The 23,824-nt window shown below is 39.5% G+C and overlaps 2 protein-coding genes across 2 annotated transcripts; both read left to right on the top strand.

The window, feature by feature from the left end:
• Positions 1-18,454: 18,454 nt before the first annotated feature.
• Positions 18,455-20,488, top strand: LOC140145165 (uncharacterized). The gene has a single exon (XM_072166941.1). It carries the CDS (start codon positions 18,455-18,457, stop codon positions 20,486-20,488), a length of 2,034 nt encoding a protein of 677 aa, XP_072023042.1.
• A 168-nt stretch (positions 20,489-20,656) lies between these two features.
• Positions 20,657-22,923, top strand: LOC140145166 (uncharacterized). Its single transcript, XM_072166942.1, has one exon. The coding sequence runs from the start codon at positions 20,657-20,659 to the stop codon at positions 22,265-22,267; it is 1,611 nt and encodes a 536-aa protein (XP_072023043.1). The 3' UTR covers positions 22,268-22,923.
• The last annotated feature ends 901 nt before the right edge of the window (positions 22,924-23,824 follow it).

Consider the following 23,824-nt stretch of genomic DNA (forward strand, 5'->3'; position numbering starts at 1 on the left):
TTGAATTGTTTATATTTTCTTTCTTTTTTCGATCAAAAATAATGACAATCATGAAATAACCCTGAACTTGCACACCAATCATTGACCATGTTAGTTAAAATATTATTGATTGATGTGTCCTATACATTGCGCATGTGTCTTTTAATGTAAAATTGGACTTGAACTTGAAACATATTGAACAGCAAGTGACATTTGCACTTTTTATTGTTCCTTCTTTTTTAATGCATTATTTTCCTTTTACTTAGATGTTTTGTTTTATCTTCTTTTATTTAATTTTGGCATTTTCTTTCCTATTTTGTGTTGGATTTGTTTCTTTGTTTCTTATATCTTTCATTATTATTTTTTGTGGGGGGTCTTTAATGACTTCTTTTCTTTTTCTTTGCTTGAAATCTTTGAAGTTTACTTTTGTGGGGTCAGGAATTACTGGTTTGGAAGGAGAAGTTTGGCAATGCATTGGACATAGGGTGGTAGATGTCGTTGCATTATTTTGCTATCTACTGCAGATAGCATTGACAAAGTGGCATCCCACATCCGTGTGATGTTTGATTGACGGTGCCCTTAGTGTTATAGCAAATATAAAAGATGGTCCATGATTGTCCAAAAACATTGTCAACTTTTTAGCTATTCAAATTGCTATGTTTTAAACTGTTTGGGGATATGTATCAGGTATTTTACGTCTTATTCGACTTAAATTATTCAAAATTTGATGAAAATATATGTTTAAAGTGACCGATCCCTGAAATATTTGTGGATGTAATGTAATATTATTTATTTCATGTGTTCCTTATTATATATAAACTAACATGTCCAAGTTTCATTTGAATCGCTCTACTGGATCTGAAGTTATGGTCCCAAATGTGAAAAAGCAAACACTGATTTTAGAATTCCTCAGACAATCTCAGAAAATATTGTTCGAACACTTTAAAGGCCTTATTGGAAATAGTCCCCCTTCTACCCCCGTACAATGTTGGCATACCCAATATGCTCATCTTCACATATCTTCTCCCAACATTGATTGGTGGGGAAAGGGAGGGATATGCTTAAGATGAACATTGAGAGAACTCTATTATAAATCTTAGTTTCCAGTGACTCATATAGCGTGCGCACTATACTAAGATGAACATGGGAATTACAGTGGGTGTTCGAACACATTTTTTCCGGGATTGTAGTTCTCTTGTTCGAGAACAAATCAATATGGAGCAAACTATAACTTTTAAATTGGCATCTTCCTTGGGTTTTTGGATCATCGTGTCTATATTTCTTGAACAATTTCAACGAATGAGGTCTTAAATCCGAGCTAAAAGATGCAGCTATGGTTGCTGGTTCCAATTATCTGTCTTTATTTTTGATATACAGGGGTAAACATAACTGGTAACTCGTTTTGATGTCAGATTTTGTCTTTATCAGATTTCTTTCACATTTGCCATTAGTATATCTAGGCTTGATCCAAAATTGCAACATGTGGACGTAGGTGACATTTTTTTACGTAGCTTTTAGTACTATCGTGGTGGCAGCAGCATTTTTCTTTACTTTTCCAATATGGCGCTGCCCATGAATCAATTTGGTGCCTGTTGGCAGTGGACTTCGGGTATATATATAAATGCGCATTTATAAATGCGCACGTGACATCTACAAGTCGCCATACCGTGTTCAACGATGTAAGGTACCCGGATGTGCACAAATTCCACACGCAAAAGTATAGGCGAAAATGATAGGTTACAAGGAAAATTGGTTTTGCAAAATAGCGGCATTGATTGCAAAGGGCAAAATAATTTGACCCGAAACAAACTCTTTATTTGGATTTTCCATTACGGAAAAAAAAAAATTTATGACGGAAAAGCTAGATATAGCTGATTTAAAAAGTTATATTTCATTATTTCCGTGCTAAATGGGCGTGGCAATTGGCCATATTGATGACGAAATGTGATTCTTACTAGCATTAAGGTCAGAACTGGGTAGCTGCCGATGATGTTATTTGATAATGTTTGCACGTAGGGAACTTAGGGGGCTGTCATTTTCTTCGGAAGGAAGGGGTCATGGATTTATTTATTTGGGAGTCAAGATAAGTATCCCCCCCCCCGTAGCGCCGCCAATGATCATAACTCTGACCCTAATTTTAACTCTAATTATAACGTAAATTGAGGAAACTATAACTTTAACCCTTTTCGGTATAATGACCCTCTCAAACTAAATAGGCTAGATGTCCCCGCCCGACCTCCTCAATTCTAACTTACTCATTCGCTCGCAAATGGACAAAAAACAAATTCAAAATGTGTTTTTAAGCACCTTTTTGTATCCCCCATGCTAAATCGGTAATCTGTACACCCTTTGTCACCTTTTGACGTACAATTTAGAGTATAAACACGTAGATGACTGTACATGATCTAATCATCCCGGCTGGAAGATGTTGAGGAAGACTCGTATACTATACATCACGCTCATACGTTATATGACAATATGACGTACAATCACGTATGTGATGCATGGTTGATGAGGTTTATTCAGCTAGTAAGTTAGATCTCGTCATACACATTATTGTCATGGTATATTGTAATTGTATACGTCAATTTTGTTCAGTTTGATTCAACCGGCTTATAAAGTTTTACTTTACACGGAAGGGGAAGTTAGCAAAAAAACAATTAATTTATGAGTGTAAAAGGGGAGGGGTGGTTTTGGGGAAAAGGGGGGGGACAAATAATATTTATAAAATTATAAGTAAGGTGATAAAGAGAGAAACCCTGTTCTACGGGCGAACGGACCTTTCAAGTAGGGTCAGTCGGTCGGTTGGTATTTTTTAAAATTTTAAATAACCCAAAAAATCACAAAAATCTGTAATTAAATTTCAATTTGAGAAAATACAAAAAAAAATTGTCCTGAAATTTCCGAAATTTGGGGTCGGCATTCATTTGTACAGGAAAAATTTGTTTCCCAATTTGTTCAAAATAGAACAGGCTTTTCGTTTTTCGTCGCATAAATAAATAAATAAATAAATAAATAAATAAATAAATAAATAAATAAATAAATAAATAAATAAATAAATAAATAAATAAATAAATAAATAAAAATAAATAAATAAACATTAGTTATGTTTGTACATGGGGGATGCTGTGCAATAATCATGATCCTTTGATATCCATGATTTATCCTTGCAAATTTATAGCATCGAACCTCCAGCCAATGTTCCTTGCCAGTGCTAGCCACGAAACAAGGTCACAACTGTAGCCACTCCTTCAATGGTCGCCATTTCAGTGATTGACAGTGATGTAATGCAAATATGGCACTGGCCATCTGGTCACGTGCGCATTTATAAAAGCACATTTATATATACAACCGAAGTCTACTGGTTGGCGACGCCATCGGACGCCATTTAAGCGCAGGGTAATACACAGGGAAAGCCGACGCTGTCGCCACTTTTTTGTATTGCGCTAGTTGTCTCGCCTGAACTTTGTTCAGGATGGGACTTAGTAGTCACTATTTCTGTCTGTCCGTGGGGGTGTGTGTGTGTGGGGGGGGTGTGTGGATGTATGTGTGTCCGTCCGGAGCTGTATCTGGGGAACCGTAAGACCTACGGCGACGCTACTTGGTGGGAGGAAGGGTATCCGAGTTTGCTCCGTAACCGTATGTTTTCGGTGAAAAATATGCAAATTAACATAGCTAATTTGCATAATTTATGCGAAAATCAGCGCAAATTGATAGCGGAGTTTGTGGACAGACTATCTCAAGATCCGTCGGGCGCATGGTAACGAAACCTGGTGACAGGAATGATACACACCTGCTGATCACCTGATTAGTTTTTCAGCGAAAAGTATGCGCATTTAGTTGTTAATTTGCATAATTTATGCGGAACGATTCTACAAATATGGTTGGAAATCTGAAGAAATCCGCCTTGTGGAGCTGTATCTGGGGGATTCGTAAGATCCCTAAGCCCTATGATGATGAAACGTGGCAGGGGGTAGTATGACCAGAGGATCTCAACCCGATTCGATTTTCAGCGCAAAATATGGTAATTAAGTACCTAATTTGCATAATTTATGCATAAAATGCAAAAACCTATTTTCTCGGAGACTAGGGGTCGCACGTTCTTCAAACTTGGTGGGTGGGTGCATCTTCACCCCAGACAGAACAAGTTTGTATTGGTTAGTGCGTCAAGGTCACCCAAGGTCATCCAGGGGTCATCTGAGGTCAAATGACTAAAACTGTCGTATGGGCACGAAACTTGGTGGGTACGGTCAACATAACGTGGTAGGGGGTAGTAGGACCAGAGGATGCACAAATTTTTGACCCCCCCCCATGTGGCCCCTCCCACACACTCAAAGTTGAGGGGGGGGGGGGGTCAAAAATTTAATGAAATATTGCTTTTATATTGTGCATTACATATATCAATTTCGGTCATGTAGGCCAAGTTATTAGGCCAAAAAAAGACTTTGAAGAATATCTCTCATGTACAAAAGTATAGGAAACTGAACATTTAAAACCACCTTTTTAGGGTGAAGGAAGCATTTTTTCAAAAAAATGTCTAAAACAGGTTTTTATGTCAAAAATGGTCTATCGTACAATGTAGTCTTCATGCACACTAGTACCCCCCCCCCCCATGTGCCCCCTCCCACACACTCGAAGTTGAGGGGGGGTCAAAAATTTAATGAAATATTGTTTTCATATTGCGCATTATATATATCAATTTCGGTCATGTAGGCCAAGTTATTAGGCCAAAAAAAGACTTTGAAGAATGTCTCTCATGTACAAACTGAACATTTAAAACCACCTTTTTAGGGTGAAGGAAGCATTTTTTCAAAAAATGTCTAAAACGGGTTTTTATGTCAAACATGGTCTCTTTTGGGGTGCTACATCGAGTCAAATGTTCAGAAGATTATTTCAGGGGTCATCCGAGGTCACCCAGGGGTCATCTAAGGTCAAATTACTAAAACTGTCGTATGGGCATGAAACTTGGTGGGTACAATCAACATTTAGAGTTAAATGTTCGGAAGATTATTTCGGGGTCATCTGAGGTCACCCAGGGGTCATCTGAGGTCAAATTACTAAAAACTGTCGTATGGGCATGAAACTTGGTGGGTACAATCAACATTTAGAGTCAAATGTTCGGAAGATTATTTCAGGGGTCATCCGAGGTCACCCAGGGGTCATCTAAGGTCAAACTACTAAAACTGTCGTATGGGCATGAAACTTGGTGGGTACAGTCAACATTTAGAGTCAAATGTTCGGAAGATTATTTCAGGGTCATCCGAGGTCACCCAGGGGTCATCTGAGGTCAAATTACTAAAACTGTCGTATGGGCATGAAACTTGGTGGGTACAGTCAACATTTAGAGTCAAATGTTCGGAAGATTATTTCAGGGTCATCCGAGGTCACCCAGGGGTCATCTGAGGTCAAATTACTAAAACTGTCGTATGGGCATGAAACTTGGTGGGTACAGTCAACATTTCGAGTAAAATTTTCGGAAGGTTATTTCGGGTTCATCCGAGGTCACCCAAGGGTCATCTGAGGTCAAGTTACTAAAAACTGTCATATGGGCACGAAACTTGGTGGGTACAGTCAACATTTAGATTCAAAGTTTCGGAAGGTAATTTCGGGGTCATCCAAGGTCACACAGGGGTCATCTGAGGTCACATTACTAAAAACTGTCATATGGGCATGAAACTTGGTGGGTACAGTCAACATTTAGAGTCAAAGTTTCGGAAGGTAATTTAGGGGTCATCCAAGGTCACCCAGGGGTCATCTGAGGTCAAATTACTAAAAATTGTCGTATGGGCATGACACTTAGTGGTTACAGTCAACATTAAGAGTCAAATTTTTGGAAGGGCATTTCGGGTCACCCAGGGGTCATCTGAGGTCAAATTACTAAAAACTGTCGTATGGGCATGAAACTTGGTGGGTACAGTCAACATTTAGAGCCAAATTTTTGGAAAGTCATTTCGGGGTCATCCAAGGTCACTCAGGGGTTATCTGAGGTCACATTACTAAAAACTGTCGTATGGGCATGACACTTAGTGGTCACTGTCAACATTAAGAGTCAAATTTTGGAAGGGCATTTCAGGGTCACCCAGGGGTCATCTGAGGTCAAATTACTAAAACTGTTGTATGGGCATGAAACTTGGTGGGTACAGTCCACATTTAGAGGCAAATTTTGGAAGGTCATTTTGGGATCATCGAAGGTCATCCATGGGCATGACACCTGGTGGTTACAGTCAACATTTAAAGTCAAATTTTGGAAGGTCATTTCAGGGACATCTGAGGTCACCCATGGGTCATCTGTGGTCAAATTTCTAAAAACTGTCACAGGGGCATGAAACTTGGTGGGTACAGTCATCATTTAGAGCCAAATTTTTGGACAGTCATTGCAAGGTCATCTGAGGTCACTCAGAGGTCATCTGAAGTCAAAATGACTAAACACTGTTGTATGGGCATGAAACTTTATAGGTACAGTCAACATTTAGAGCCCAATTTTTGGAAGGTCATTTTGGGGTCAGTAGGGGTCATCTGAGGTCAAATTAGTAAAAATTGTCGGATGGGCATGAGACTTGGTGGGTACAGTCACCATCAGCCAGGTAATTGTGCCCAGCCGAGACCCACCAAAATTTAGGGATCAAAGGTCAAATTCCAATATTGGTCCAATCAAGTTCAAATTGAACAGGCAAATCGCCATGGGTTGTTGCAGGTTCATTTACTTCTACCAAAAGTAATCGTAAAAGCAGGCGATCGCGAAAGCAGGCGAGACTCGTGGTTCGAGAACCGCCTTGTATATGAGTTGCAACGGCCTGGTAATAACTTGATGAATTTGTGAGTGTTCTGGTTTGACAAATCACCGATAATCCGTTTAAGGGATGATATCAAAACTCGACCGGCGGTCGACTGCCGGTTCCGGACGGTTCTGTATGGTTGGATCCGGTTTTTATTGTTCTTAACAATGGAACAAGCGGTTCAACAGCCGGTCACCGCCGGTTGACCGGCGGTAGAGTTTCGATTTCATCCTTAAGTATTGTATGGCTTTCAGCTCCGTTTATTTTTGCCTGTTATTTCAAATTAAATATTCTGAGATTGTCCTGAGCTGATCAGGTCGTCTCATTAATTTAATAGACATTGAGGGATAACAGTCCAAGCTGTGAGTCTCTTAAATTTAAACCATCGCCCATTATTAAATTGAAACATCCTAAAAAACCTAAGAAAGCACAAGAATATTGTAAAATAACACAAAAATTCACATCATTATCGAAAATAACAGAAAAATATCAGTAGATATTCTAAGATAACTTTGAATTTAAGGAAATATTCTACAATAACGTTGCGTTATCGATCAGGTGACATGGGGCTTTACAAAAGATAACTTTATCAAGCCTTTAATATTTGATTATGTTTCTTGTAATAATAAAGAGGGATTGATAAGCACCAAAGTTTGTAAAAAGGCTCTGGGCACTTTACAAGAAGAGGAAGGACATACTTATCTTTAAATTGCTACAAACTTTACAACTCAACATAACTATTATCACGGTTGTTTGATGTTCAATTATAGAACCGGACAATATCAACAGTTATGCATACATATGTTTTTAGCTATTTTAACATAGATTCTCGTTTCTGTATCAACTTATTCATCTTTTTCTACTTTTTTGTGGTAATTTTTATTCTATAAACTGTGTATTTGTGTTAAAATTGAGGGCGCTATTTACATATATTTTAAATTAAATTTAGCCAAATAATATAGGTTATTCATGATAAAAAGGTTTTTGAAAATGTCTTTGCTATTTGTGTTTTAATGCCACTATACCAGTGTCTACACCTTGTAAAGATGAAAACACGATTTAAGATCAATAGCGCCATCAGTGTTCACTTTTTCTTTAAAATGACGTAGTTTTACATGCCATCAAACAACCGTGTATGAGAGAGATATTTAAGATGACATTCTACATGGATGGTGGGTAGGGTAAAACAAAATTGTTTCCATTTTGACCAAAACACATGTGTATTAATGATTTGCCATACTAAAACTAACAGAACAATACGTAAAAGTATTATTTTTTAATGATTTTGTCATAAACACGACTTTCCACAAGTTACAATAGTTTGTAGGCCTACCTTGAATAATAATACAGAATTGTGATGTAACATTCCGTACAGAGGGTATTCAATACGACTCGACGTCAGGGGCTATTTTAGGCAGACAAAAGTCACTGCAAGTTGACAAGTGTATAATGATTAATATTGTCGCAGTGAGGTGTCGAGGGTTTCCCTTTGAGTTTTTGAGATTTTAAAACTAAATCACGTGTTAAACTCCCGGGTCAAACTTATGCAAAATGAATCTAAAACGACGGAAGTTATTCATCTTTGTTCTCGTTTTAGAAATACACCTTCTTTGCTACCTCTTGCCATTGGAGACTCGGCCATTAGTGCATCAAAAGCAGCGCATGATCTTGGTGTGGTCATTAATGGGTGCCTCCTTTGTAGAATTGGAAAGATTCGCAAATATCTTGACCAAAACATAACAGAGCGGTTAGCTCATGCATGCTTTTGTGTCTTCGCAATTGGAATGCTGCAATAGCCCACAGCCTTTGTATTTGGTCTTCCTCAGTGCGACATTGCTAAGATGAATCGTATGCAAAATTGTTCGGCTAGATTGGCATAAACATGATAAAGGGCCAAATATTATGAATGGCCAAGTGGACCAAAAACGTATAAGATTATACGTGTAACCTTCAGTCAAGATTAATAGGGAAATTTTCACGGGAAATTTTTCTGGACACGTGACCAATGCGTATCAATGTGGGTGTAACCTCGAGCCTGATCTCTGACCCCCGGCGGTGACCTCGCTATTCAAGTCTTAGTTATTTTGAATTGGAATAGTATTTTTGGCCGCAGTTTCGATAGAAATTCGTGCATTGCAAAATTATTGAAAATGGTGCGAACTTCATTTCTTCACAATACCATCAAAACGTAATTTCAAAAATATTTATCTACGGAAAAAAATATTTATCTACGGAAACTCTTTTTATAACATTATTAAGTTCCGACAAGTAACTGATTTTGCATCCAAGGAGAAATTCTTCCTATTCAAATACATTGGAAAACCACCCGCTGTGCTCGGGGTCACATTCCATAATGCTAATATGTCTGCGCCCATGGGTGTCACGTGTCCAGAAAATTTTCCCGTGAAAATTTTCCTATTAATACAGACTGACCTTACACGTGTAAGATTGCATCTTATAAGATCGCATCTTATGCATGTTATACGTCTTAGAATCTAGCAGGATACTTAACTTGACGAATCATATATAAGAACCCATATTTAAACCCCAAACAACCTATCATCTTTACGCGTATTCATCTTCGACCAATGAAATTACGCCATAGCATTTCTTATACGCGTAAGAATTGCCTATTACGGATGGACGGTATTCCGATTTGACTGGTACGACGAGTGTCGAATAATTTCAACCTCGATATCGATCTGCACCGCGGTAGTTTCGCAAACGTGATTATTTTACCATCACCTCTTGAAATTTAATTGATATGAGTATTAATTGACTCCAGATAACTAAAAAAAAGTAGCCAAAAAGTGAGATAAATCGGGATGGGGCCATGACGGACCAACAGTCGTAACACAATTCCTGACAGATTCGTCATAAAATACAGGACATTGTAACACTTATACAAATTAAGAAAATGCCTCGTTTACGATTTTGGTGACGAGCTCTCCTTAGGGGATGTAATTTTTTTTTTTTCTGCGGGGGGGGGGTCATGAATATATCGGTGACCGGAGTAAATTTTTATGACCCCCTATCGTGGACAAAAATTTTTACGACCCCCTATCTTGGTCGAAAATTTTATGACCCCCCCCCTCTTCCGCCTACACATGACAATTTTGAGTCATCAGCCCTTAATAATTCTATAACCTCCATATTTTGGGTGTTAAAATTATAATCCCCCTATATTTGGTCTAAAATTCTACGACCACCCCAGTATATTCATGACCCCCCCTTCCGAAGAAAATGACACTCCCCTTATCCTCGGTACGCCGCCAATAATATCACGTATCGTCCATCACTAAAATCCAAATCTTACACGTATAAGAAGTAGGTGTCACAATTACAAAACGTCTTTACATATTATTGGTTGACGTTTGTTACGCATGAGATAATTGGTTGTTTGTGATTTCTTACTCTGTGATTCGGCAATTTAAACATCCCGCTTTATTCTTACACGTATATATATCACATTACGCTAGTGTTTTTCGATTTTCACTGCCTATGTTGTGTACCGTATTCAATTCAAGATATTGCTATCACTTTTAAAGCCTTTAAGGGCTGGGGTATGAACGTTTGGACAGTATTTATTTTGGGACATTAAAGCACATCAGACATATCGAATTGCATTCTGAATACGAAGAATGTCCTTCTGATATCAAATAATTTTGATTTTTGAAATTCGCAATTTAATACACATTTTATGGCAAATCATTAAAATTGATATTTTGATATTTAACAGTACTCGAAGTAAACTTTATAAATCTGATAATTTATACTTAAAGTGTATGTAGGTGGGATGACAAGCCGACGATCAATTGAAAATTTTGACCTTTCGTATTGAATATATGGATCTTTTTTCCAAAAACACCAACAAAAATTAGGTCTTTTTGGGAAAAAAATCCATATCTTCAATATGAAAGGTCAAAATTTTCAATTGACCGTCGGCTTTTCCTCCCAGCTACATACACTTTAAGAATATATCATTGGATTTATATAATTTACTTCGAGGACTGTTATATATCAAAAATTTGAAAAATATCAAATTTTTATAATTTGTCATAAAATTTGTATTATATTAATGTGATTTTCAAAAATGAAAATTATTTGATATCAGAAAGACATGCTTCGTATTCAGAATGCAATTCGATAGGTCTGAGGTGCTCTCATGTCCCACAAAAATACTGTCGAAACGCAATAAACGCTCATTCTAGATCCCTTAATGGTCTTGCTCCATCTTATATTGCTGATCTTTTAATCACATTCAATCCTGGCCGATCTCTTCGCTCTGCGTCACAAAACCAGCAAGGGGTAAAACTAACAAAAAATATGGCGAGCGGGCTTTCTGTAATATTGCACCCCTTCTGTGGAACAAACTTACGGTTCACATTAAACAGGGGCGGCGCCACAGGGGGGGGCAAGGGGGGCAATTGCCGCCCCCCCCCCCCTATGATTTTCAAAAAAAGAGGTAAAAGGGAGGAAAAAAAAAGAAAAGAAGGAGAAAGAAAAGGGAGGGGAGAAAAAGAGAGGAGGGAGAAGAAGAAAAGGAGCCATTCCTCTCCATGGCAGCTCCTGGCCATGGTTAGAAGGAGGAAACTCCCCCTTCGGACATCTTGACCATTGTGGAATGCTGACCTATATCACGTACCTACACAGTTTTAAAGTTGTTGGTTCTTATATTTTTTGGCCATTTTTGGCAAATTTCCCCCCATTTAAGTCACGTGGCCTCTCTTGCCTTCTCCCAACTACTGTGGAAAAATCCTGTGCAAACGTTACTATCCTGGCGCGGCAACTCATGCAAGTCTGTAGCATGCAACAATTAATCATTATAAATAAGTTTACTTTCAGTCCGATATCACACAACTTTTACGGGGTGTTTTTTGTAGGCCTATATCCAAAACCTATACTAGAACGCCTCACTCAGAAATGGTGTAAAAATTATGCACCAATATCAATAAGCAATTGACTTCATTACGGCCGGCCAGGGGCGTAGCCAGGATTTATTGGGGGTTGATTTTGAAAAAGTGGACCTGTTTTGGACCTTTTCCTAAAATTTTGACCAAGAAAGCATGACAAACCTAGTTTTTTCGCTCGCTACGCTCGCGAATGGGCAAATTTTGTCCTTTTCTGACTGAAAAAGCATTAAAAAAACTGGGTTTTTTTCGCTCGCTACGCTCACAAAGTGGACCTTTTGGCTTTTAGTGATCATAGGGGTGACTACCTACCACCTACGCTCCTGATTACGGCTTTCATAAAAAAAAAACGGGCATATCATATACGCTGGCGAAGTTACGTAATAATCGGATTAACTACCATAGCAATAGGTGAAAACAATTTTTGAATATACCGCGCTGCACTGATATGTTCACGCGGTACCTCTTCATTGAACCATATCATGCTGATTACTTGCACCTGTAAGATTAGTATCTTTCAAAAGACCAGTATTGTATTCAAACTATGATTGCAGACATACACAGGTGATGAGTGTAACCTGCTTGTAGTGCAGCGCGGTATGTTCAAAATTGTTTTCACCTATTGCTATGGTAATTAATCCGATTAATTACGTAACTTCGCCAGCGTATAGCCTACACAGTCAGCCACCTGGACAACCGATTCTTTAGAAATGCTTAGTCGCGCTAAAAGTCGATCGATACAATAGCACAAATCAGCACAATTCAGAGATACACCTTTTTGCTATGAAATTAATTTTCTCGGTCAAATATAAAGCAATATTTTTTTTTCTTCAGTAATGTCAGTCAAAACTATATTTTTTTTTAAATCCTGGTGTTAAAATTAAGCATCAAATTGTGTCTTCTAGTGTGATATTTTTGATTTTTATAGGCCTTGAGTTCGCCTGCGAGCTTTTTACGGAATTGGTTTTTAGCGTCTCAAACTAATATAGTTTGCTAAAGAAAGATATTTCCCACCTCTGTAACGCACATCGTGTGAGTCTATATATTATAGTTTTGTCAGAATTTCCGTTTTTATTTTACCCTTTTTCCCTTTTTCGAAAATGTCAAACTCAGTACTTTTATCTCGTGAGCAACCAGCAGAAATAGTCGATATTTTCATTGTTTTCATCCAGGGCAATTTTCCATTGAAAAGCATATTGCCCGACCAGCGATTTAGTAGCCCAAATCCCCAATTGGGTTTTCTGGTAAATGAGGTGAATTTTAAAAATTTGCTCCCGTGATAGCCTGCAATTTCAATTTATATGGATTCCATGATTATGAAAACCATTTTGTCTGTCTGTTTGTTTGTTTACCTAGGTTAGTCCGTATTTTCTCTTAAAAGAGACGCACGCTTGAGGTCCATGGAAAAATCCACGGTCCAAACCTAGAAAAATTAGCGTGTTATTATACGGGATTATAATCTTCTGTCCCTCCTATCTCCAGGTGAATTTTGTCAGTATGACCTATCCCCCCCCCGGGTTTGTTTTTAATTTGACATGTAGGCGTATACCTAAATGTATAGCTATGCTATATATTATTATGTAATATCATGTGCATGTAGGCCTATGGGGTGGGGTGGGTGCAGAGGTGTGTAGTGGGGGTGTATGTAGGGAAACTTTGGGGTGGTACTCAACACACTTTAACCATGACTTCCAATGCAAGGCTTATTGTTGCCACAAATGTTTTTTTTTTTCCCTTAAGGTTATTTAATAGGTTTTTATAAACTTCCATGTTTAACCTGGTATTGTTTTGGCTGCTTCATTAGGGCCTATGACTTTCGGTGGGTTTCCAAAAGCAGTTTCAAACAAACACAAACAAAAGGCACCATACCCAGTCACTTTCGTGACAATTGAAACACTACGTCAAGTATTAACATCCAAGTTATTCTGTTTTTAGGTAAGCAATTTTAAATAATTGCTTGAACAGGTTTTTGTTAAAAAACAAAAAACTGTTTAAGTTAACAATGATAATGAATGGTTCTTATAAGGCTCAATCTCTGATGAGGAACTCAAAGCGCGTAAAGCACGAAATTTACAAACAAACATAAAAACAATCAATTTATAAAGATTGGTTTTAAGCTGGCGTTTAAATAACGAAAGTCTGGGGGCGTTACGAAGGTTATTTGGAAGTGTGTTCCAAACAGTTTGCTTGATCATAAAACATACAGCGTAATATTATGTTTTGTAAAAGAAAGTTTTGTTAAAAATATTGCCCAATTGCATGTAAGATTGTCGGGCAAAGTTGTTTTGAGGAGAAGCAAATTTCAACACATTGGTCCGATGATCACGGGGATGATGAAATCAAATAATTAATCACTCACGTGATGAAAGATCCTCGTCATGCTATAAACATGATCAGTTAGTGGCGTAGCTGCCGGGGGGCAGGGGGCAATTGCCCCCTGGCAAAATTTGCCTATTTGGGCCCCCGCCCCCTAGTGCAAGGAAAAAAGAGGAAAAAGGAGGAGAAAGAAGAAAAAGAGAGGAGAGAGAGGGAAGAGAGGGAGAAGAGGGGCTGAGAGATGGAAGAATCCATACGATATGCAATACCATACGATTATATTCAATAAGCCTGGCAAAAATTGTCTATTTGGGCCCCCGCCCCCTCTCCCCCCCGCCAAGTGCAGGGAAATTTGGTGAATTTGGGCCCCCGCCCCATACAGGCTTGCCCCCCTTGAAAAAATCCCAGCTACGCCGCTGTGATCAGTTGGAGCGCTATTAGGCCTGGGAATTTCGTTGCTATATTGAAGTTCCGGCAACACTGTACCCATGCCGGTATTCCTATTAAACCCAGGGATATCGATCCACAATGCTAGTATTAGCCTTTAATTTCACGCGTTGATTTTGAAAATTTTTCAGGCGGGAGTAAAAAATGGTGAAATCAAAACGGAAATTCTGACAAAACTATGATATATCGTTCACGGTGATGTGCGTTAGAAAGTTGGGAAAAATCCTTCATTAGCGAACTATATTACTGTTGATGCCATTTACCAAAATCAAGTTTTCATAAGTTTTTTGTGTCTGCACCCATATGGTTGTTTGTTTATGTGTAATAGCGTCATCACACTTCTTGGTTTGGTTAGCTCACATGTAATTTTGGTACTGGAGGCTGCCATCTTGTATTTTGAAGTATTGTTGTGCAGAAAGCTCTCGGTAAAGACACAATTAATCTTTACCTGAACCATCATAAATAGTATTTGTGACAAGAACTAGAAGAAGAATAGCAAGTGAAGATAATAAACATCATCAAGATACGTTTCAGCTAAAGTGTATCCTTGGATTTGTGATGATTTGTGTCACCTTTTGTTGTTGGTTCCGAGTCATCGAAGATTGTATTATTTTAGTACCAAGCTTCTGCTAACCAGGGGAGCAATCCAAGTTTGCCCCTACATTTGTAAAGATTAATTATCTGTAAGAAGATGCTATAGTTGGTAAATAGTTACCAAATAAAGGTTCAGTTGAGCGTCTGTTTTGTAAGCTTACCTAAAAATAGCTAAAAGCTTAAGGTCGTGTCAGCAGTGTAAACATAAATAAACATTGCATTGGCACAGACAGTCACCACCGCCTCCAGTCATGTCAGACGTCACTGAATATAGCAAATATTAATGAGTGTGCATGTAGATAAATGCACACTTGGTAGAAGCTTATAGATTAGAACTTCAAAGAAGTTATCAAGGCCTATGAATCCGAATCGTAGAAATCAACCAAAGATATCAGTAGGCTGCCCACATGTACATTTCTAACACTGACATTAGATCTCTTGCACCGTTGTGCAGGAATGACTTGTAGAATCAAAGGCACAAACTGACACGGGACTACTACTGAAAAATAGCTTTGTGGTATTTTAATAAATATCTAATTAAGGGGTAACAAGTTTACTCCCACCAGTCGCGAGTCGCTTACGACAATTCGCGAGTCGCTTACGACAATTCGCGAGTCGCTTACGACAATTCGCGAGTCGCTTACGACAATTCGCGAGTCGCTTACGACAATTCGCGAGTCGCTTACGACAATTCAAATAAAGTTTGGTAGTAAAGTGCCTGCATGTACGCCTCTAATACTGACATTAGTAATCTTGCAGTTGCACAGCTAGTGCATGCAGGAAAAACTCATAGAATCATACAACACTGACACAGGACTTCTACCTAAAAAAGAGTTTTGTGGTATTTTGTTATCAATAAACGGGCGCAAAGAGCTTACTCCCGCCCGTCGGCACACGATAAACGGGTGCATCAAGCTTTCTCCCACCCGTCGGTAAGCAACGTAGGGCCTGCATTCAAGCGAAGTTTCGTGTATACTGACATTCGCATTTATTTCAGGTTTCGATACATGTATCCTCACAAAGCATAGTTTCTCACATAAATTTGTGAACCGTTGTTCACTTTAGAAAAGTATTGCGCTTCGTTGCTTGCATCGGCGTCGTTTCGTTAATTCGTTCGTTTCGGTACTATCGAAAACATCATGTCGAGTCATAGAAGCGGTTCCGAAGTCAGAAGCAGAAGATCTTATAAAAGTGATGCACTATCTAAAAGTACAGAATATGCTTTATTGCAAGCAGCAACGAGAAAGGTAGAGCTAGAATGTCGTGCCAAAGCATTGAAGGAAAAACAAGCTTTAGAAAGTGAGGAATTTAATATCCAAGCAAGGGCAAGAGACTTGGAACAAGAAATGCAAGCCAGGGCAAGGGACTTGTAACAACAAAGAGAGTGGTTGGAAATGAAGACCGAAATAAACATACAGCAAGCCAAAATAGATGTATTGGAGGATTATGAACATAAATCCCAGAGCTTAAGAAGTAGACCAAAATCGGTGTTTGATGACCTCACAGAAGCTCAACCAGATACAAACACATCAGTGAGGCAGTGGTTGAACCACAACACCAGAGAAGGTCAAGAAATTGATGGCAAGTTCCTAGCTAAACATGATACAATTGGTTCTGTAGGTCTAAATCCAGGGGCAAGACCAAAATACACACATATGGAGTTGGGACCTGCAAAAGAGCAGCCAGCAGTGGGCATGACTACTGATGGTAAAGTACATACTGAGTTAGGTCAACAAGTTCAACCAAGAAGCAGGTTAACAACCAGTCAAGTTATGCAAGTCAACTTTCCACCACAAAGTGAAGTCTTGTTTCCTGCAGCAGCACCTGAGGAATCAGAGAGTACAGGGGACAGAATACCCCCACATTATTTGTCCCCCTCTAAATATGAAAGTATTGATGAACAGTATTGTCAGTATGGTCAAGAACAGTACAGTGAACAGTATGAACATGAAGGGCCTTCATCAGTAAAGAACGGTCATAGAGTAACTTCGTCACCAGAGCCTGATGTGAAGAAAAAACAAGTCATGTTGCCACAGCAACATGTAACAGGCGAGCCAATAGAAGGGAAAGAAGATACCAGTAACATAAAAAATTTGGCACGCAACCAAGACAACTTGACAAGGCTGCTGGTAGAACAACATAAACAAGCAAGTCTACCAAAACGAACACTGCAGGCATTTACTGGAGACCCGCTTCTGTATATTACTTTCATTAGAGCCTTCGAATTCATAATCGAAAATAAGAGCAAAAGCAATAGAGACCGTCTGTACTATCTTGAACAGTACACAAGAGGTGAAGCCAACAGTTTGGTGAAAAGTTGTATTCACATGGATGATGAGGTTGGTTACCTGGAAGCAAAAAGGTTGCTGGAAAGGAAATATGGTAACAAGCACAAGATTGCAGAGGCTTACTTAGCGAAGATGAGGCAGTGGCCGAATGTGAAAGGTGATAGTTCAGGGCTACAAGATTTGTCATTATTTTTGTTAGAATGCAAAAATACCATGACCAGCCTGGGCTATACTAATGAGTTGCAAAGTACAGCAAACATTATAATGTTGATGATGAAGTTACCATAATAGTATGAGAGACAGATGGAGGAGACAAGTAGATTATGTAGAAGAAGAAAGAAACGAAGTGGTAACATTTGAAGACTTCACCTCCTTCCTAGAAAAACAGGCTAGAATCGCAACTAATGCTGCCTACGGTAGAAGTGTGACGGAGAAGGAAGATAGTACTAAGAAGGAAGAAAGGGTAAAAAACCCAAACTATCAGACTTATAAAGCTAGAAGAAATCTAGCAACAAACACAGAAGCTGTATCGGCAAGTGTGACATCAAATAGTCCAGGAGCCAGACCAAATGTAATGTCATATAGTCCAGGAGCCGGGCCAAATGTGTCGTCAAGTAGCCCAGGAGCCGACAAGCCGTGTACATATTGCAAGGGTAAAGATCACACTTTGGAAATGTGTAACAAATTAAAGGAAAAGCCTATAAGTGACCGGTTGCAGTATCTAAGAGAGTTGGGAGTTTGTTTTGGCTGCCTAAAGAAAGCAACACATTACAGTAAAATCTGCAAATACAAGCTTACCTGCAAGACATGTAAAAAGCGCCATCCAACAGTGCTGCATGTGAAACAGGAAGAGACAAAGAAGTCTGGTGAAGTTGCCAATCAGACATGTGGGCTTACAGGCGCCGGAGTTAAATCTAGTGAATCATATCCCACAATCATACCAGTCATAGTCTACTCAAGAGTTTCCAGAATGTCTGTAGAAACTTACGCCTACCTCGACAACGGCAGTGATGCTGTATTCTGTTCTGAAAGGCTGCAAAAGGAACTACATGTTAAAGGCAAGAAAACCAAGCTGGAAATTGAAACCATAACAGATGATATCATAGTAGACAGTGAAATCATCCAAGGTTGAGAAGTTTCTGACATGAACAGAAATAATATCATCTCTCTTCCAAAGGCATACACACAAGATAAGATCCCTGGTGACTTGGCTGACATTATCAACCAGGATGATGTTGATGCAATTCCTTTTATGGAAGAAGTTAAGCTAGGAAGACTAAGTGATGAATCTCAATGCCATATTGGTCTTCTCATAGGAAATAATGTGCCTAAAGCATTTGAGCCAATACATGTAGTAAACAGCCAAGGTGAAGGACCTTTCGCCTGCCAAACTAGACTCGGATGGACAGTGTATGGTGTCAAAAATAAAGAACACAAAAGGACATCAGTCATCCACAGAATTAAGGCACATGACACTATTGACCAGCAATTAGAGAAACTCTACAATGCTGAGTTCAATGAGCGAATCATTGACGATACACCAGAGAGAAGCGTGAGTGAAGGACAATTCCTAAACAAAGTAGAAGCATCAATTAAGTATGTAGATGGGCACTACCAAGTAGGTTTCCCGCTCAAAGATGATGACATGAAATTGCCGAACAATATACATCAAGCCGAATTGCGGGCATGCCATCTGAAGAGGAAGTTAGAAAGGGACTCGGTTTTCAACGACCAATACACTGCATTCATGAATGATATGTTTAAAAATGATTATGCAGAAGAAGTGCCCAAAGATGCATGCAATAGAAAGGATGGCAAGGTGTGGTATGTCCCCCACCATGGGGTGTTTCACCCCACCAAGGGCAAGCTGCGAGTTGTATTTGATTGTGCGGCGAAGTACATGGGCCAGTCATTAAACTCACAATTACTAAAAGGACCCGACTTGACAAGCAACTTGGTAGGTGTGTTGACGAGGTTTAGAGAGCACCCTGTTGGAGTTGTAGCAGACATAAAAGCAATGTACCATCAAGTGCGTGTACCAGAACCAGACAGAGACTTAGTAAGATTTCTATGGTGGCCCTACGGTGACCTGAGTCTGCCTCTGAAGGAATATAGGATGAATGTGCACTTGTTCGGTGCAACTTCGTCACCTTCATGTGCAAATTTCGCACTGAGAAAGACCGCTGATGATGGTAAGGAGAAATATAGTGAAGAGGTGTGCAACAAAGTGCTGTCCAACTTCTATGTCGATGACTACCTCAAATCTATCGAAAGTGAAAGCAAAGCTATTCAACTCGTCAGTGATCTCACCAGCTTGTGTAAGGATGGTGGCTTCAAGTTGACAAAGTGGCTGAGTAACTCCAGAGAAGTGTTGCAGTCAGTCCCTGAAGACGATAGAGCTGAGACTACAAAGACACTAGATTTGAAGAATGAAGAATTACCATCAGAAAAGGTGCTGGGGTTGCTATGGTCACCACAAACCGACAGGTTTGGCTTCCATATTAAAGTGAAAGAGAAACCTCCTACCAGAAGAGGCATCCTAGCAACTGTAAGCTCCATCTATGACCCGCTAGGATTTGTTGCTCCAGCAATTCTGCCAGCAAAGCAAATATTGCAGAACTTAAGCAAGCTGCAGCTTGATTGGGATGAGCCTATTCCTAGTGAGCTTCTGACCCGTTGGGAAAGATGGCTTGATGAAGTACCGAAATTGTCAGATTTCACCATCGAAAGATGTTTCAAGCCCAAGGACTTTGAAGAAAGTGAAGTCCAGATGCACCACTTCAGTGATGCAAGTCAGAAGGGGTATGGTTCAGTGAGTTACTTACGATTCGTTAATGAGAGTGGTCAAGTGCATTTTACTCTCCTGACAGCCAAGGCAAGAGTTGCTTCTTTGAAGATCATAACTATACCTCGCCTAGAGTTAACTGCAGCTGCAATGGCAGTAAAGGTCAACAACATGTTGCAAAAGGAACTACAGTTGAAGGTCGAAAGCACATACTTCTGGACTGATAGTCAGACCGTGATCAAGTATATTAACAATGACACCGCCAGATTCCACACCTTTGTGGCTAATCGAGTCGCATTGATTAGAGATGGCTCCCAGCCACACCAATGGAAGTATGTAGGAACCAGCTCAAACCCTGCAGACGACTGCTCAAGGGGCTTAGCCGTTGATTGATTCCTCAAGAATAGAAGGTGGACTGATGGTCCAGATTTCTTACACAAGGCAGAAAACCAGTGGCCGAAGACTACCATTGGAAACAGTGCTGAAGAGCTAGCTGATGATCCAGAAGTTAAAAAGAAATTAGTAGTCAACACAGCGTTGACAGAAGAAGCAACAGAGACAATGGAGAAACTACTTACACGATTCTCCTCATGGTATCAACTTCGTCGTTGTGTTGCATGGATCCTCAGAGTCAAGAAACATCTCCGCAAGATCTGTCGTGATAGAGATGATGATAGAGTTGATGATAGAGTTGATAATGGAGATGATGATGGTAGAAAGAATGATGAGAATGAAGAGCATGGCAACATTACAGATTTGCTTAATGTTGCTGACATGCAAGAAGCAGAAAGAGCTATGATAGTATATGTCCAAACCAAGGCATATCCAGAAGAAATTAAGACACTAAAAGAGCTGCAATTGAGAGGTAATGACAGTCAGCCAGAAGACAACTTGCGACAAGTTAGCAAGATTAAGAAAGCAAGTCCTCTCTACAGACTCAATCCATTTATAGAAGATGGAGTGATCAGAGTAGGTGGTCGACTGGCTAAGTCAGCTCTACCTGAAAAGACAAAATTTCCATCAATCATACCAAAGAAGTCCCACATTGCAAAGTTGATTTTACATGACGTTCATGAAGCAACTGGACATGGGGGCAGAAACCACATGTTGGCTCACCTGCATAAGAAGTACTGGATACCAAATGCTAATGCAGCAGCTAGAAAGGTTATCAACAGTTGCATCTCCTGCAGAAAAAGGAATGCAAAAGTACAACAGCAGATGATGAGTGATCTTCCCAAAGACAGAGTCACTCCAGGAGAGCCACCATTTTCAAGAGTTGGAATGGACTATTTTGGTCCCCTAGAAGTTAAACAAGGCCGTAGTATAGTCAAGCGATATGGTGTAGTGTTCGTCTGCCTTGCATCCAAAGCCATACACATTGAAATGGCAGCATCTTTGGACACTGATGCCTGCGTAAATGTCATACGACGATTCGTGTCCAGAAGAGGCCAAGTGAAACAGATCCGCTCTGACAATGGCACCAATTTGATAGGGGCAGAAAGAGAGTTACGCCGAGAAATTGCCGCTTGGAATCAAGACAGAATCCATGACTACCTTCTGCAAAGAGAGATTGAGTGGATCTTTAATCCACCAGCAGGAAGTCACCATGGAGGCATCTGGGAACGTCAAATACGGACAATCAGGAAAGTGATGTGCTCTGTTATAAAGGAACAAACACTAACAGATGGCTCTCTTCGTACATTACTGTGTGAGATAGAAGCCATAGTTAACAGCCGACCACTCACCAGTGTTCCAGGAGAAGTATCTGACTTAGAGCCACTTACACCAAATCACCTTCTTCAACTAAAGAGTGACATGATCTTACCACCAGCCGCTGCTGCAGGAAAGCTGAGTCAGTATGCCAAGCGTCGGTGGAGGCAAGTCCAGTATCTGGCAGACCTGTTTTGGCGCAGATGGATCAAAGAATACCTTCCTCAGTTACAACAAAGACAAAAGTGGATTCACCCACAGCGAAATGCCAAGGTGGGAGATGTCGTCATGGTTGTAAATGAATCTACTCCCAGAAACGTATGGCCCCTAGGCAGGGTGGTTGAAACTCTCCCTGCAAGTGATGGACTGGTTCGACGTGTGCGAGTGAAAACTAGGACAAGCATTCTCACCAGACCCATTGATAAACTGTGTTTGCTGTTAGAATCAGAAGACACAGACTAAACATCAGTTTACGTTAATTTGCTACGAAAGGCAAGCTGACACCTTACTTTCGCTTCAGAACAACTGATGCAAACTGTCAAATTCATCATGAGATCTACCAGATGTGACGACAGATGAACCTACCTGTACTACAGATGTGAAGACTGGTGATTCGTCTCTACAGCGATGTGTCTGCGTTTAGTGTGAAGTTGCCAGATTCGTATACAACTCATCGTCAAGATCAAGAATGAACATGTTTGTCACCGATCACCGCATCTGTGAATTTGATTTTGTAAAGACAATCCGCTGCATGCATTTGTACCAATGGAACCAGTGTGCATCATTAGCAAGTTTGTTTAAAGTTTGGTACACCACAGGCCCATGGAGTTTTAATTTGCAAAATTCTGCATTGTATTCTACTGCTGAAAATGTGTGCACAATTTGTGGATGTGTACAGTATATCATGTAAACCATATTTGGGATACACCCTTTTGAAAGTATGTTCCGTGCGTGTATTTTGGAATCTCGATAATGCTCAAATTTGATTTCTTTTGAAATTGTTGCTCTGCTATTTATCAAAGGGTATGCATGATCGAAGTCTGAAATAATTTCACTCAAGTTTGTAATTGTGTATTCCCTTCTACATGTACTTTGCAAGTAAATGCATCCTATCAGCATCTGGTGTTTTGACTATAACCTGGATTGACTGAATTTGCCAATTTGGGCCATGGCTGCTATGGTTGTGCACAGGCAGTCATATTATATCAAGTTGTGTTTTTCTCATGGCTGCTATGGTTGTGCACAGGCAGTCATATTATATCAAGTTATATTCTCATTTACAAGGTGTACCAAACAAGATATTCGCATGCAAGGCGTTTTGTACTTTCATCTAAAGGACAGCAACAGACTGCATTTCTAGTTTACAAACTAAACATTGTTGTGTTCATGTTGATAATATGTTGTGATCATGTTGCACTTAAATAGTATCTCCCATGTGTTCAGTTGGCTTTCCAATCTCACCAAAAATGTGCCTGTTGCGTGGGCTTTTGTTTGGTTTTGTTTCAAGTAATTTTGGTTGGCATGGGCAGTTATCTCTTGAGTGCAGCATCATCTATCCTGTAAAATAAAGCAAAATAATTCTTTCATGTGAAGCTAAAATCACTTTTTGAAATTTCCAAAACTCAGTTTATTTTTTTTCTTTTGGATCAAATCACTTGGATTTTTTGAATTGTTTTTTGTTTTGAATCATTTGCATTGATATCAAGTTTTTATCACACAAGTGAATCTCAGATAAAGGTTTTTGATTTCATAAACTTTATTCATATTTCAAAATCAGTCAAGTTTGATGTTTTGAAGTTTAAGGGGTCACAAAGGCACCTCTTGTAAAAGGTTAAGTTTTGTCAGTAAATGGCACACCAAAACTATGTTTTAAGAAGTAATTGTTGCTGGTAGCAGACAATTAGGCGCCGGAATGTTGATGCCATTTACCAAAATCAAGTTTTCATAAGTTTTTTGTGTCTGCACCCATATGGTTGTTTGTTTATGTGTAATAGCGCCATCACACTTCTTGGTTTGGTT

Source organism: Amphiura filiformis, unplaced genomic scaffold, assembly GCF_039555335.1.
Source record: "Amphiura filiformis unplaced genomic scaffold, Afil_fr2py scaffold_160, whole genome shotgun sequence".
Taxonomy (NCBI): Eukaryota; Metazoa; Echinodermata; class Ophiuroidea; order Amphilepidida; family Amphiuridae; genus Amphiura; species Amphiura filiformis.